The sequence below is a fragment of the Coregonus lavaretus genome, assembly GCF_964263955.1.
Source record: "Coregonus lavaretus genome assembly, contig: HAP1_SCAFFOLD_872, whole genome shotgun sequence".
In the NCBI taxonomy this organism is placed as follows: Eukaryota; Metazoa; Chordata; class Actinopteri; order Salmoniformes; family Salmonidae; genus Coregonus; species Coregonus lavaretus.
This window is the reverse complement of record NW_028162497.1, coordinates 175001-191907: the sequence shown is the minus strand read 5'-3', so window position 1 is coordinate 191907 and position 16907 is coordinate 175001. Positions and strand designations below refer to the sequence as shown.

General features: G+C 47.4%; 1 protein-coding gene across 1 annotated transcript in view; it reads right to left on the bottom strand.

The window, feature by feature from the left end:
• LOC311119197 (partitioning defective 3 homolog B-like) overlaps nucleotides 1–16907 on the bottom strand; it is a gene marked incomplete at its 3' end in the record, with an annotated part of 178511 nt that overhangs the window by 21098 nt on the left and 140506 nt on the right. Inside the window, exon 4 of the mRNA XM_084193931.1 lies at nucleotides 16905–16907. This exon is cut by the window's right edge and continues 113 nt beyond it. Coding sequence (XP_084050057.1) covers nucleotides 16905–16907 — 3 coding nt within the window. The remainder of the gene's footprint in view (nucleotides 1–16904) is intronic.

Sequence of the window (16907 nt, the reverse complement as noted above, 5' to 3'; positions counted from 1 at the left end):
TAGTATGGGCGATGGACGCAGATATAGCGCAGGCATTACGCACAGATCCATCTCCACCGCAGTGTCCAGCTGGGCTGCAGTACGTGCCTGCGCTTATCCGTGATCGTCTGATCTACTGGGCACACACGTCACCCTCCTCTGGTCATCCAGGTATCGGTCGTACAATGCACTGCCTGACCGACAAGTACTTGTGGCCTACCTTGGCTAAGGACGTGAGGGTGCTTCCTCATGCTCAGTGTGCGCCCAGAGTAAGGCACCTAGGCACCTCCCAGCGGGTAAGCTACAACCTTTACCAGTTCCACAACGACCATGGTCTCACCTGAGTATTGATTTTCTCACTGATCTTCCCCCCTCCCAAGGTAACACCACTATCCTGGTCGTTGTGGACCGCTTCTCAAAGTCCTGTCGCCTCCTTCCTCTGCCCGGTCTCCCCACGGCCCTACCTCTGTTTACTCACGTCTTCCAGCACTACGGTTTACCAGAGGATATAGTGTCCGACCAAGGTCCCCAGTTCACGTCTAGAGTCTGGAAGGCGTTCATGGAACGTCTGGGGGTCTCGGTCAGCCTGACCTCTGGATTTCACCCCGACAGTAATGGGCAGGTGGAAAGGGTGAATCAAGATGTGGGTAGGTTCCTGCGGACCTAATGTCAGGACCGGCCGGGGGAGTGGTCGGTGTTCCTGCCATGGGCAGAATATGCTCAGAACTCTCTCCGCCACTCCTTCACTAACCTAACACCCTTCCAATGTGTTTTGGGTTACCAACCGGTCCTGGCACCGTGGCACCAGAGCCAGACCGAGGCTCCTGCGGTGGATGACTGGTTTCGGCGCGCGGAGGAGACTTGGGACGTTGCCCACGTTCGCCTCCAGCGCGCCGTGCGCTGTCAGAAGGCCAACGCTGACCGCCACCGCAGGGAAGCACCGGTGTTCGTACCGGGGGATCGGGTCTGGTTCTCGACCCGGAATCTGCCCCTACACCTGCCCTGCCGGAAGCTGAGCCTACGGTTTGTGGGGCCGTTTAAAGTCCTGAGGAGAGGTTGTTATTCCCCCCTGATTACCGTATTAACCCCTCGTTTCATGTGTCTCTCCTCAGGCCGGTGGTAGCTGGTCCGCTCTAGGAGTCTGAGGTACGGGAGATTCCTCCACCTCCTCTGGACATTGAAGGGGCCTCAGCGTACTCGGTCCGTTCAATCCTGGATTTGAGGCGTGGGGTGGGGAGCCTTCAGTATCTCGTGGAGTAGGAGGGGTACGGTCCAGAGGAACGGTGCTGGGTCCCAAGGCGGGACATCCTCGATCCCTCCCTGTTGAGGGATTTCCACCGTCGCCATCCGACTCGCCCTGCTCCACGTCCTCCTGGCTGTCCCCGAGGCCGGGGTCGGCGTACTGCTGGAGCCGCGCGTCGGGGGGGGTACTGTCACGACTTCCGCCGAGGCTGCCCCCCCTCCTGGTTCGGGCAGGCTTCGGCGTTCGTCGTCACCAGAGTACTAGCTACTGCCGATCCCATTCTCATCATTTACATTACATTTACATTACATTACTCATCACTCCACTTGTCATGTCTTGTCAATCACACTCATCTCACTCGCCTAATTAGTATGTGTATAAGTGTTCCCTCTGTTCCCCTTGTCTTTGTGAGTGATTTCGTTTGACGCTTGGGGCGTTTGATTTATGTAAACCATTTTTATGTTTATGTTGGTAGGGTTGGGTTGGTAGGGTTGGTTGGGTGGGTTGGTAGGGTTGGGTTGGTTGGGTTGGTTGGGTTGGTAGGGTTGGGTTGGGTTGGTAGGGTTGGTAGGGTTGGGTTGGTTGGGTTGGTAGGGTTGGTTGGGTTTGTAGGGTTGGGTTGATAGGGTTGGTAGGGTTGGTTGGGTTGTTAGGGTTGGTAGGATTGGGTTGGTTGGGTTGGTAGGGTTGGGTGGGTTGGGTGGGTTGGTAGGGTTGGGTTAAGATTAGACAGAAGAAAGAACAGGAGGGGATAATCAAATGCCCACAGGAAAAGAGAGAGTGATTCCTTTTACCTGAGCTATTTTTGGTAGAGAGAGGAGAAGGAGGCTTGACTAAACGACTCCCTTCATTCTGCATATAGGGCCTGAGACCATCCCAGAACTCTATTAGGATGTGTCCCAAATGTCACCCTATTCCCTATATAGTGCACTACCTAAATACAAAAATACAAGGCACACTGGGAAATACAAGGCACACTGGGAAATACAAGGCACACTGGGAAATACAAGGCACACTGGGAAATACAAGGCACACAGGGAAATACAAGGCACACTGGGAAATACAAGGCACACTGGGAAATACAAGGCACACGGGGAAATACAAGGCGCACTGGGAAATACAAGGCGCACTGGGAAATACAAGGCACACGGGGAAATACAAGGCGCACTGGGAAATACAAGGCACACTGGAAAATACAAGGCACACTGGGAAATACAAGGCACACTGGAAAATACAAGGCACACAGGGAAATATCCCAGCGATACAAAATACAAGGAGCTCCACTACTCTCCACAATAAACAATCACACACAAAGACAAGGGGGCAGAGGGAACACTTATACAGGTACTGATGAGGGGATATGAACCAGGACAAGGGGGCAGAGGGAACACTATTACAGGTACTGATGAGGGGATATGAACCAGGACAAGGGGGCAGAGGGAACACTTATACAGGTACTGATGAGGGGATATGAACCAGGACAAGGGGGCAGAGGGAACACTTATACAGGTACTGATGAGGGGATATGAACCAGGACAAGGGGGCAGAGGGAACACTTATACAGGTACTGATGAGGGGATATGAACCAGGACAAGGGGGCAGAGGGAACACTTACACAGGTACTGATGAGGGGATATGAACCAGGACAAGGGGGCAGAGGGAACACTTAAACAGGTACTGATGAGGGGATATGAACCAGGACAAGGGGGGCAGAGGGAACACTTATACAGGTACTGATGAGGGGATATGAACCAGGACAAGGGGGCAGAGGGAACACTTATACAGGTACTGATGAGGGGATATGAACCAGGACAAGGGGGCAGAGGGAACACTTATACAGGTACTGATGAGGGGATATGAACCAGGACAAGGGGGCAGAGGGAACACTTACACAGGTACTGATGAGGGGATATGAACCAGGACAAGGGGGCAGAGGGAACACTTATACAGGTACTGATGAGGGGATATGAACCAGGTGTGTGTAATAAACAAGACAAAACAAATGGAATGATGAGATGAGGAGCGGCAGTGGCTAGAAGGCCGGTGACGACGAACGCCGAAGCCCGAACAAGGAGAGGAGGCAGCTTCGGAGGAAGTCATGACACCCTGGTCAAAAGGAGTGCACTATATTGGTGCCATTTGGGACACAACTTAGACTGGATATTTTATGTCTACTGCACACCCCACCCTCTATTAATTACAATAGGATTAATGGACTAAAGAAATTATACACATCTATCATCACACTGCTTAGCATTTCCATTTAACGACAAACACGACACGCGTCGTAAAGCATGAGCAAACCTATAGAGTTTCTCTAAAATATTGTGCTGGAAGCCAACATATACTGCTGGTAAGAAATCAACAAGAAAAACACATCAAACAACAAGCTGTTTGTCCAGATTGCGGTTTTTGCCTATTTTAACTCAAAAGCTCATTTATGTTGAGAACATCACTTAAAGTAAAACGGATGTCCCTGCCTACCATGAACAATTATGATAATACATGAAACTTTGAGTCAGCTATTCATTTAGTCAAATCAAATCATTGCACAAAACTAAGCTACATAAAACAAGTCTCTATTAAGAGATATTAATAATGACACAAGAACTCATCCACTAAGTGTTCCCTGCTAGACTGCTGCTGGGGGGGATGATGAACAGACACGTTGAACATACACACTGATTTTTCTTTGATTTGACTAATCACTCGTGGACTTAATGTTGTGATGGATGGCATTTCTAGAGGCTGGGGGGTCTGAACCAGGAATGAATAAAGACATTACAATAGAAACAACATGTCTAGAGGTTAATACCAACGGCTTCTTCACAAAGACCTGTCTAAAACGGACTGAGATTAAACAGAATTTGCGTCCAGAATGGTGCCCTGTTCCCTTTATGTTGGGTCCAGGTCAAAAGAAGTGCACTATATAGGGAATAGGGTGCCATTTGGGACATAATTAATATCTTAGAGAGAAGAAAGAAGAGATATGTTTACTCTGGTTAATCAGTCTCCTACAGTGAATTAAGGCATCACTGATATGTGATATTTACTCTGGTAAATCAGTCTCCTACAGTGAATTAAGGCATCACTGATATTTGTTCATGAGCTTCATCTCTTAAAAAAAAAAATAAAAATAAAATAAATAAATGTATGCACTCACTAACTGTAAGTGGCTGTGGATAAGAGCGTCTGCTAAATGACTAAAATGTAAATGTAATGTCTTAGCTGGGGCTGCACACACTCAACCTCACCGTTCCCCACAGGAAGAGTTGAATTACAGCGTTAGCTAAAGCGCTACATGAAAAATAACAGTATTGTGTTCCTGTATTAACCCCAGAGGGTTAGAGAGAGCAGTAAATACTCCCAGTCCAATTAGCGTGCTGTGAGACTGAGACAGAGAAGACAGCGCCCCCCAGGGGACTGGAGGGCTAATGACCTGAGGTGCTGCTGGAACCATATTAGATAAATAAATATCTACGTCAAACACCTACTGGAAGATGGACAAATAAATATACCTACATCAATCACCTAGCAACTACCAATAAATAAATACCTACGTCAAACTGTCTACTAGCCTCCTGTAGCTCAGTTGGTGGAGCATGGTGCTCGCAATGCCAGGGTTGTGGGTTCGATTCCCACGGGGGGGCCAGTATGAAACATTTAAAATATAAATGTAATAGACGTCTGCTACCAGGTCTGCTACCAGGTCCGCTACCAGGTGGGTGCAGTTGGAACCATAATGGATACATAAATAGCTACGTTCTCAAACATCTCCTCGGGGACACCCAGACAAGCTCACCTGATTCATCTAATCAAGGGCTTGACAATTAGTTGACGAGTTGAATCAGGCGATGCTAGCTACGGAATAGATCAAATCCACGGAACGGCTATGGGGGGAGGTTAGAATCTCTGCCTTAAGCTACACCTACTGACTACAGATGAATAAATATCAACGACCCTACCACCTAGACCACACCTCGAACACCTATCAAACACCTATCACCTGGAGAGACTCGAACACCTATCAAACACCTATCACCTGGAGAGACTATGGATTTAAAAAATATCTGGGCCCCAGCTACCAAGTCTGTCTTCAATTTAAAACGGTTCTATGCTTAAAATCGATCAGCCTCTCATTCACAAACCCCCAATTGACATCGTTCATCTAACACTCTCTCTCCCTCTCTCGGCAGCCCAGATGGGACAATAAATCTGGCAGCGTTACTGATGAAGGAAGCCTCTAAAACTCACACACAACAAGGGAAGGAGGGGGACCAGGGTATGTGTGTGTATGTACAGTGTGTGTGTGTGGCATCGATCTGGTGTGTCTTTAGCTAGCAGCCTGGGGATGCACATCAGATCTCACTTCTCTTAAACCTCTATCCCTCTCATATATCCTTCCCTCTATCCCTCGCTATCTCTCTTCTATATCCTTCCCTCTATCCCTCACTCTCTCTCTCCTATATCCTTCCCTCTATCTCTATCCTATATCATTCCCTCTATCTCTCTCCTATATCCTTCCCTCTATCTCTCTCCTATATCCTTCCCTCTATCTCTCTCCTATATCCTTCCCTCTATCTCTCTCCTATATCCTTCCCTCTATCTCTCTCCTATATCCTTCCCTCTATCTCTCTCCTATATCCTTCCCTCTATCCCTCGCTCTCCCTCTCATATATCCTTCCCTCTATCACTCGCCCTCTCTCATATATCCTTCCCTCTATCTCTCTCCTATATCCTTCCCTCTATCCCTCTATCTCTCTCCTATATCCTTCCCTCTATCCCTCGCTCCTATCCTTCCCTCTATCCCTCTATCTCTCTCCTATATCCTTCCCTCTATCCCTCCCTCCCCTCTATATTCTTCTCTCTTTCGCTCCCTCTATCCCTCACTCCTTTCATCTCTCTCTAAGCCATCAGTTCTAGGGCAAAGTCTGGTGACCTGACAGAGCTCCTCTACCCAGTGCTCCCAGTAAGCTGCCTGTCTTCTAACTGGTCTTAAACTGGCTTCAGGCAGAGATCATGTTGTCACAGAGCTCTGTTGCATACTCTATTACGGTTCAATAATAAGACTTCTGCTCTATTCAACAACCTCCCTTCCAATCAGATCAACTGACCACCTCTGAGACCCAATCAGACGACCAGGGAGATTCCCTCTCTTCCCTCCCACAAACACCAGACCCCAGAGGTAAAAACAACTCAGAGCGTTGATTGGCTCTCGAGGGAAAAATAAAGGATAAGCATAACTTAAGAAACAAATAACTATCTTATTGACAAGCACAGTGACTCATACAGAGGGAATGGGGTAGGGCCTTGTGATCACATGATCTACTTCTTATCAAACTGGAGACCTGGAAGTTCTGAGTGAAGTTAGGAAGTGGATATAATAATATCATGACTTTGAATAATAGAGACAGAGAGAGAGAGAGAGAGAGAGAGAGAGGGAGAGAGAGAGAGAGAGAGAGAGAGGGAGAGAGATGGAGAGGGAGAGATGGAGAGAGAGAGAGAGAGAGAGAGAGAGAGAGAGAGAGAGAGAGAGAGAGAGAGAGAGAGAGAGAGAGAGAGAGAGAGAGAGAGAGAGAGAGAGAGAGAGAGAGAGAGAGAGAGAGAGAGAGAAAAGTTGGCATTGGGGTTGAGGGTAGCTGAAGGATGGGACTGGATGGTCTTCACATATAGATGGGAGGGGTTGAGGGGGAGAGAGAGAGAGGGTGTATGGGGAGGGAGCGAGGGTGTATGGAGAGAGAGAGAGAGAGAGAGAGAGAGAGAGAGGGTGTATGGGAAGGGAGATGGTGTATGGGGAGAGAGATGGTGTATGGGGAGAGAGAGGGTGTATGGGGAGAGAGAGGGTGTATGGGGAGAGAGAGAGGACATATGGGGAGAGAGAGGGTGTATGAGAGAAAGAGAGAGAGGATGTATGGGGAGAGAGATGGTGTATGGGGAGAGAGATGGTGTATGGGGAGAGAGAGAGGGTGTATGGGGAGAGAGAGGATGTATGGGGAGAGAGATGGGATGTATGGGGAGAGAGAGGGTGTATGGGGGAGAGAGAGGACGTATGGGGAGAGAGAGGGTGTATGGGGAGAGCGAGGGTGTATGGGGAGAGAGAGGGTGTATGGGGGAGAGAGAGGACGTATGGGGAGAGAGAGAGGATGTATGGGGAGAGAGAGGGTGTATGGGGAGAGAGAGGGTGTATGGGGAGAGCGAGGGTGTATGGGGAGAGAGAGGGTGTATGGGGGAGAGAGAGGACGTATGGGGAGAGAGAGAGGACGTATGGGGAGAGAGAGAGGATGTATGGGGAGAGAGAGGGTGTATGGGGAGAGAGAGGGTGTATGGGGAGAGAGGATGTATGGGGAGAGAGGATATTTTTTATTTATTTTTTTATGTCATTTAGCAGACGCTCTTATCCAGAGCGACTTACAGGAGCAATTAGGGTTAAGTGCCTTGCTCAAGGGCACATCGACAGATTTTTCACCTAGTCAGCTCGGGGATTAGAACCAGCGACCTTTCGGTTACTGGCACAACGCTCTTACCCACTAAGCTACCTGCCGTGTATGGGGAGAGAGAGGGTGTATGGGGAGAGAGAGGGTGTATGGGGAGAGAGAGGGTGTATGGGGAGAGAGATGCTGGGAGAGCAGCAGGAAAACAAACCCTTTCATCAAACACAGCAGCTGATCTGAACCAATCAGAGCAGAGCAGAAAGACCCCATCAAGACCTCTGAGATCAGGGGAGGAAGGTAGAGTGGAGGAAGCAGGTGTGTGGGGAAGACTGGGGAAACTAACCTCCGCTTCCACCAAAACAACAACACTCAGGTTAATGTGGAATGAATACACAAACAGAAAGAAGTGGAACGGGAAGAGGACAAAAGAGACAGAAGAGGTAAATAATATGGGGAGTGAGGAAGCCAGGAAACTGATGTTTCACACACAGGAGTGTTCTGTCCCCTTCCTTCCGGAATGCTAAGGGAGTGTTCCGGAACACTGACACAGCGCTAAGAGAGTGTTGGTTGGACGTGTGGTCTGGGTTCTGTGTCACGCTCTTACATTTACATTTTACATATTTAGCAGACGCTCTTATCCAGAGCGACTTACAGGAGCAATTAGGGTTAAGTGCCTTGCTCAAGGGCACATCTACAGATTTTTTTCCCCCACCTAGTCGGCTCAGGGATTAGAACCAGCGACCTTTCGGTTACTGGCACGACGCTCTTAACCACTAAGCTACCTGCCGCCACTACGCTCCTGTCACCTAGTGAGTCAAGGTGTAGAGAAGGATGGACTTCGGAGGGGGTTTAGCCTCGTGGAGGGTGTTGGAGAGGTAGAGGGGGGTTAGCCTCGTGGAGGGTGTTGGAGAGGTAGAGGGGGGTTAGCCTCGTGGAGGGTGTTGGAGAGGTAGAGGGGGGTTAGCCTCGTGGAGGGTGTTGGAGAGGTAGAGGGGGGTTAGCCTAGTGGAGGGTGTTGGAGAGGTAGAGGGGGGTTAGCCTCGTGGAGGGTGTTGGAGAGGTAGAGGGGGGTTACCCTACTGGAGGGCGTTGGACAAGTAGAGGGGGTTTAGCCTCGTGGAGGGTGTTGGAGAGGTAGAGGGGGGTTAGCCTAGTGGAGGGTGTTGGAGAGGTAGAGGGGGGTTAGCCTCGTGGAGGGTGTTGGAGAGGTAGAGGGGGGTTAGCCTCGTGGAGGGTGTTGGAGAGGTAGAGGGGGGTTAGCCTAGTGGAGGGTGTTGGAGAGGTAGAGGGGGGTTAGCCTACTGGAGGGTGTTGGAGAGGTAGAGGGGGGTTAGCCTACTGGAGGGTGTTGGAGAGGTAGAGGGGGGTTAGCCTCGTGGAGGGTGTTGGAGAGGTAGAGGGGATGAAGTAAGGGGAGCACAGGGACAGATGTGAGAGAGGGGAGGGAAGGATAAGGGGTAGAGAAGGGACCCCCTGACCTCTGGAGAAAGAGTTGAAAGGGATCATCCATCTTTGTTACAGAACATTATCTGACAGCCTGTGTCCACAAAAACGTGACTGTGATGCCGCAGAGGCCGCGAACAGGATAGGAGTCACTGGCTGTGTCCCAAATGGCACCCTATTCCCTATATAGTGCACTCTGTTCCGACGCCAGCCCTGTTCCAAAGTAGTGCACTATATAGGGAATAGGGTGCAATTTGGGACGCGGTCCATGAACAGGATAGGAGTCAATCAGGTCAGAAGCGCCCCAAAAAAGGAGCACTCCCCTCCTCCCATCTTCCCATCCCTCTATCTCAATCTCCCCTGGACACATAAATTACCCCGAAATGGAGAGAGAATCAAAGAGAGGCCACCTGATACCTGTGGAATGTTTCTACCTTGTTCTCTAACCCACAACAACAGAACAGAGAAGAACAACTCTGACCCTAGTCAACCAGGACATCCTGGTGGAACTAACCGTAACATTACAGAACAGCATATAATATAATAATAATATAATATATAATATGCCATTTAGCAGACGCTTTTATCCAAAGCGACTTACAGTCATGTGTGCATACATTTTTGTGTATGGGTGGTCCCGGGTATCGAACCCACTACCCTGGCGTTACAAGCGCCATGCTCTACCAGCTGAGCTACAGAGGCCCACATACATCTCTACCTCTCTTTGTTTATATTGGCACCATGCAGGGATGATTCACTACTTTTTGATATATGTTAGTAGAATTTGGAGCAGTCTGAATATTCAGAGGGTAAAGATGTGTCTATTTGATGATAAATATATATATTTTTTAAAGATACTGCAAATCAAGCGAAATCTGAGGGGTAGAAAGATGAAGAATATGGAACGCTTTTTGGGTCTCTTGCGTGTCAAAAAAAGATAAGCGTCAATTTGATGCATGTCAAATAAGCTAGTATAGAATGCTGTGTGCGCTGAATTTGCACAAGCCAAGTGGCACCACTACGGTCAGTAGCGCTGTCAAAGCTTAAAAAAAAAAAACTTCACAAATAAAACCGCCCACGTCGGCCAAGAAGAGACCACGTTGGCAAACGTCTGTGTGAGCATTTGATCAAACGAGAAGGATCCAAAATGTTAGCTATCTAGTACAACATTCTCCCATGCAACCATCCCAGAGGCAAGGGAGATAGGATGGTGATCCTGCTGCTGCCAGCCAGCCAGCCAGCCAGCCATATCCCAAGCAGTTACACCTGATTCATCCTAGCTAGCTCTGCTGCCTGCCAGAGTTCAAAAATACAATGAAAAATAGTAACAAAAGAGGAATAAAATACACATGAATGGAGTTATATACAGGAAGTACCAGTACCAGATCAATATGGATAGAGAGATCACACAGTCATCCGGAACAACAGGGTCTTTCACGCAAGACTCAGTGTTGTATTCCCCGAAGCGAGCATAAAAAGGCATTTAGCTCGTTTGGGGAGTTCTGCATCACTGGGCACCTTTCCCTTTGTAATCCGTTATCATCTGCAAGCCCTGCCCAATACAATGAGCGTCGTAACCGGTGTAATAGGATTCCACCTTCCTCCTATTACAACGAGCGTCGTAACCGGTGTAATAGGATTCCACCTTCCTCCTAATACAACGAGCGTCGTAACCGGTGTAATAGGATTCCACCTTCCTCCTAATACAACGAGCGTCGTAACCGGTGTAATAGGATTACACCTTCCTCCTAATACAACGAGCGTCGTAACCGGTGTAATAGGATTCCACCTTCCTCCTAATACAACGAGCGTCGTAACCGGTGTAATAGGATTCCACCTTCCTCCTAATACAACGAGCGTCGTAGCTGGTGTAATAGGATTCCACCTTCCTCCTAATACAACGAGCGTCGTAACCGGTGTAATAGCATTCCACCTTCCTCCTAATACAACGAGCGTCGTAACCGGTGTAATAGGATTCCACCTTCCTCCTAATACAACGAGCGTCGTAGCCGGTGTAATAGGATTCCACCTTCCTCCTAATACAACGAGCGTCGTAACCGGTGTAATAGGATTCCACCTTCCTCCTCTATGTTTTCCTTTCGCATGTTTGATGTCTCGTCGGAGGTCGTAGCGGGATTTCTTGTATGTGTCCGTGTCCCGTTCATTGTAAGCGGTAGCTCTAGCCTTCAGCCCAGCGTGAATATGGCCTGCAATCCATGGTTTTTGGTTTGGATACGTTCATATAGTCACTGTGGGGATGACGTCGTCTATGCACTTAGTGATGAAGCCTGTGACTGTTGTGGTAAACGCCTCGATGCTATCGGATGAATCCCGGAACATATCCCAGTCTGTACTAGCAAAACAGTCCTGTAGCCTCGCTTCTGCTTCATCGGACCACTTCCGTATTGAGCGTGTCACTGGTACTTCCTGTTTGAGCTTTGTGTTTGTAAACAGGAAGCAGGAGAATAAAGGTCAGTCATTTCCCAAGGGAGGATGAGTTTTAGCACCCCCCTAGTGGCACAGGAGTCGTGGCGGTAGAGGTGAGGTAGGACTGTCTCAAGTCTCCGCGTTAAAGTCTACGCCCACCAGAAATGCTACCTCTCCGTGGGGCGGGTTCTTGTTTGTTTATGGCCCCATACAGTTAGTTGAGTGCCTGAGGGGTGTTGGCTTGGGACAGGATGTAGACGGCCGTGATAATTACTGATGAGAACTCTCTTGGTAGATAAAAGGGTCTGCAGCTTACAATGAGGTAAATCTAAAACCAGGAAAACTAAAAACTAAAAAAAACATAATTTGTGAAAATATAAAACAGATTTTGGGGGGAAATATCACAGATTTTATAGGGCCCCACTTAGGGTAGTTTATGAACCATTATTTGACCAGGTACAGTGGGGAAAAAAATATTTAGTCAGCCACCAATTGTGCAAGTTCTCCCACTTAAAAAGATGAGAGAGGCCTGTAATTTTCATCATAGGTACACGTCAACTATGACAGACAAATTAAGAAATAAAAATCCAGAAAATCACATTGTAGGATTTTTAATGAATTTATTTGCAAATTATGGTGGAAAATAAGTATTTGGTCACCTACAAACAAGCAAGATTTCTGGCTCTCACAGACCTGTAACTTCTTCTTTAAGAGGCTCCTCTGTCCTCCACTCGTTACCTGTATTAATGGCACCTGTTTGAACTTGTTATCAGTAATAAAAGACACCTGTCCACAACCTCAAACAGTCACACTCCAAACTCCACTATGGCCAAGACCAAAGAGCTGTCAAAGGACACCAGAAACAAAATTGTAGACCTGCACCAGGCTGGGAAGACTGAATCTGCATGCTGAGTTGCATCCAAAGAACACCATACCTACTGTGAAGCATGGGGGTGGAAACATCATGCTTTCGGGCTGTTTTTCTGCAAAGGGACCAGGACGACTGATCCTTGTAAAGGAAAGAATGAATGGGGCCATGTATCGTGAGATTTTGAGTGAAAACCTCCTTCCATCAGCAAGGGCATTGAAGATGAAACGTGGCTGGGTCTTTCAGCATGACAATGATCCCAAACACACCGCCCGGGCAACGAAGGAGTGGCTTCGTAAGAAGCATTTCAAGGTCCTGGAGTGGCCTAGCCAGTCTCCAGATCTCAACCCCATAGAAAATCTTTGGAGGGAGTTGAAAGTCCGTGTTGCCCAGCGACAGGCCCAAAACATCACTGCTCTAGAGGAGATCTGCATGGAGGAATGGGCCAAAATACCAGCAACAGTGTGTGAAAACCTTGTGAAGACTTCCAGAAAACGTTTGACCTGTGTCATTGCCAACAAAGGGTATATAACAAAGTATTGAGAAACTTTTGTTATTGACCAAATACTTATTTTCCACAATTTTTGCAAATAAATTCATTAAAAATTGTGATTTTCTGGATTTTTTTCCCTCATTTTGTCTGTCATAGTTGACGTGTACCTATGATGAAAATTACAGGCCTCTCTCATCTTTTTAAGTGGGAGAACTTGCACAATTGGTGGCTGACTAAATACTTTTTTCCCCCACTGTATATTGACAGAACACATAGTGTACTACTTTGTTTTGTCCACTAAGGACTCGGGGGAAGATCTGCAGGGGAGAAGAGAAGAATGTGTCTATTTGAAAAATATAAATAAATGAGAAGCTCCCGAAACATTACATTTTTAAAAAGGTAGCTCTCATGCTAGAAAAGGTTGGAGACCCCTGATCTAGAGATAGGCCGAATGTATTACCACCCTCTAAAGACCTGTCCACGGCCGCAGTAAAAGCCATGCAATAAGCAGCGCTGTCATCATAAAAGTCCATCTATTTCATAGCTGTTACCCCTAGCCAGAGGGGAAACTTGGCAGCCCGCGTCCCAAATGGCAATATATTCCCTTTATAGTGCACTACTATTGACCAGGTGTTCCCTTTATAGTGCACTACTATTGACCAGGTGTTCCCTTTATAGTGCACTACTATTGACCAGGTGTTCCCTTTATAGTGCACTACTTTTGACCAGGTGTTCCCTTTATAGTGCACTACTATTGACCAGGTGTTCCCTTTATAGTGCACTACCATTGACCAGGTGTTCCCTTTATAGTGCACTACTATTGACCAGGTGTTCCCTTTATAGTGCACTACTATTGACCAGGTGTTCCCTTTATAGTGCACTACTTTTGACCAGGTGTTCCCTTTATAGTGCACTACTATTGACCAGGTGTTCCCTTTATAGTGCACTACTTTTGACCAGGTGTTCCCTTTATAGTGCACTACTTTTGACCAGGTGTTCCCTTTATAGTGCACTACTATTGACCAGGTGTTCCCTTTATAGTGCACTACTTTTGACCAGGTGTTCCCTTTATAGTGCACTACTATTGACCAGGTGTTCCCTTTATAGTGCACTACTTTTGACCAGGTGTTCCCTTTATAGTGCACTACTTTTGACCAGGTGTTCCCTTTATAGTGCACTACTATTGACCAGGTGTTCCCTTTATAGTGCACTACTTTTGACCAGGTGTTCCCTTTATAGTGCACTACTTTTGAATAGGGTGTCATTTAATACACAGCTAAACACAGCAGGCTAGTAGAGACAAATGGACGTATATACTCTGTTAACTTACAATACATACTATACTATATACGGACTTCTGGTATGATCTGATAACTAACAAATACTATACTATATATGGACTTCTGGTATGATCTGATAACTAACAAATACAATACTATATATGGACTTCTGGTATGATCTGATAACTAACAAATACAATACTATATATGGACTTCTGGTATGATCTGATAACTAACAAATACTATACTATATATGGACTTCTGGTATGATCTGATAACTAACAAATACTATACTATATATGGACTTCTGGTATGATCTGATAACTATAGTCCCCTGTAGCTCAGTTGGTAGAGCATGGCGCTTGCAACGCCAGGGTTGTGGGTTCGTTTCCCACGGGGGGCCAGTATGAAAATATATGCACTCACTAACTGTAAGTCGCTCTGGATAAGAGCAAAATGTAAATGGGTTAGGGTTAACCCTAACCCTAACTAACAGTTAGTACATCAGTACATCCAACCGGCCTTACAACCGCAGACCACGTGTATGGCGTTGTGTAGACGAGCGCTTTGCTGATGTAAATGTTGTGAACGGATTGCTCCATGGTAGCGGTGTGTTTATAATATGGGCAGGCATAAGATGTGGACAACGAACCCTATTGCATTTTATCGATGGCAATTTTAATTTTAACAGAGATACCTTGATGAGATCCTGAGGCCAATTGTCGTGCCATTCATCTCATGTTTCAGCATGATAATGCACGGCCACATGTCGCAAGGATCTGTACACAATTCCTGGAAACTGAAAATGTCCCAGTTCTTCCATGAGCTGCATACTCACCAGACATGTCCCCCATTAAGCATGTTTGGGATGCTCTGGATCGACGTGTACGACAGCGTGTTCCAGTTCCCGCCAATATCCAGCAACTTCACACAACCATTGAAGAGGAGTGGGACAACATTCCACAGGCCACAATCAACAGCCTGATCAACTCTATGTGAAGGAGATGTGTCACTCTGCATGAGGAAAATGGTGGTCACACCAGATACTGACTGGTTTTCTGATCCACGGCCCTACCTTTTTTTTTATTAAGGTATCTGTGACCAACAGATGCATATCTGTATTCCCAGTCATATGAAATCCATAGATTAGTGCATAATGAATGTATTTCAATTGACTGATTTCTTTATGTGAACTGTAACTCAGTAAAATCTTTGTTGCATGTTGCGTTTATATTTTTGTTCAGTATATATACACTGAACAAAATTATAAACGCAACTTGTAAAGTGTTGGTCCCATGTTTCATGAGCTGAAATAAAAGACCCCAGACATTTTCCATACGCACAAAAAGCTTTTTCTCTCAAATTTTATTTTCTGAACAAATTTGTTTACATCCCTGTTAGTGAGCATTTCTCCTTTGCCAAGATAATTCAGCCACCTGACAGGTGTGGCATATCAAGAAGCTGATTAAAGAGAAATATCATTACACAGGTGCACCTTGTGCTGGGGATAACAAAAGGCCACTCTAAAATATGCAGTTTTGTCTAAAGTTTTGAGGGAGCGTCCAATTGACATGCTGACTGCAGGAACGTCCACCAGAGCTGTTGCCAGATAATTTCATTTTAATTTCTCTACCATAAGCCGCCTCAAACGTCGTTTTAGAGAATTTGGCAGTAAGTCCAACCGTCCTTATTACCAAAGACCACGTGTAAGCACGCCAGCCCAGGACCTCCAAATCCGGCTTCTTCACCTGCGGGATCGTCTGAGACCAGACACCCGGACAGCTGATGAAACGGAGGAGTATTTCTGTCTGTAATAAAGCCCTTTTGTGGGGAAAAACTCATTCTTGGCTGCGCCCCTGCCAAGTCATGTGAAATCCATAGACGAGGGCCTAATGAATTTATTTCAATTGACTGATTTCCTTATATGAACTGTAGCTCAGTAAAATCGTTGAAATTGTTGCATGTTGCGTTTATATTTTTGTTCACTATATGGACTTCTGGTATGATCTGTCAACCTTTGTGACGGATGAGGTGTGTGTGTGTTTGTGGTGTGTGTGTGTGTGTGTGTGTGTGTGTGTGTGTGTGTGTGTGTGTGTGTGTGTGTGTGTGTGTGTGTGCGCGCGCGCACAGTAAGGTTGACTGTGTGTATGTAAGGGTGTGTTGATACAGTGTGGTAGATATGTTAAAAGGTATGATAAGCGTGGGACCACTTCTTACCTGGCGACCTGTTGTTGTGCTTCTGATGCTGGGTATGGTAGTTACAGCTGTACGAGACTAGGTCTTACCGTGGGGGGTTCAGGGCCAGGCCTGCCGTTGGGCTCCTGAGGCTGAGGGGGAGACTAGGTCTTACCGTGGGGGGTTCAGGGCCAGGCCTGCCGTTGGGCTCCTGAGGCTGAGGGGGAGACTAGGTCTTACCGTGGGGGGTTCAGGGCCAGGCCTGCCGTTGGGCTCCTGAGGCTGAGGGGGAGACTAGGTCTTACCGTGGGGGGTTCAGGGCCAGGCCTGCCGTTGGGCTCCTGAGGCTGAGGGGGAGACTAGGTCTTACCGTGGGGGGATCAGGGCCAGGCCTGCCGTTGGGCTCCTGAGGCTGAGGGGGAGACTAGGTCTTACCGTGGGGGGTTCAGGGCCAGGCCTGCCGTTGGGCTCCTGAGGCTGAGGGGGAGACTAGGTCTTACCGTGGGGGGATCAGGGCCAGGCCTGCCGTTGGGCTCCTGAGGCTGAGGGGGAGACTAGGTCTTACCGT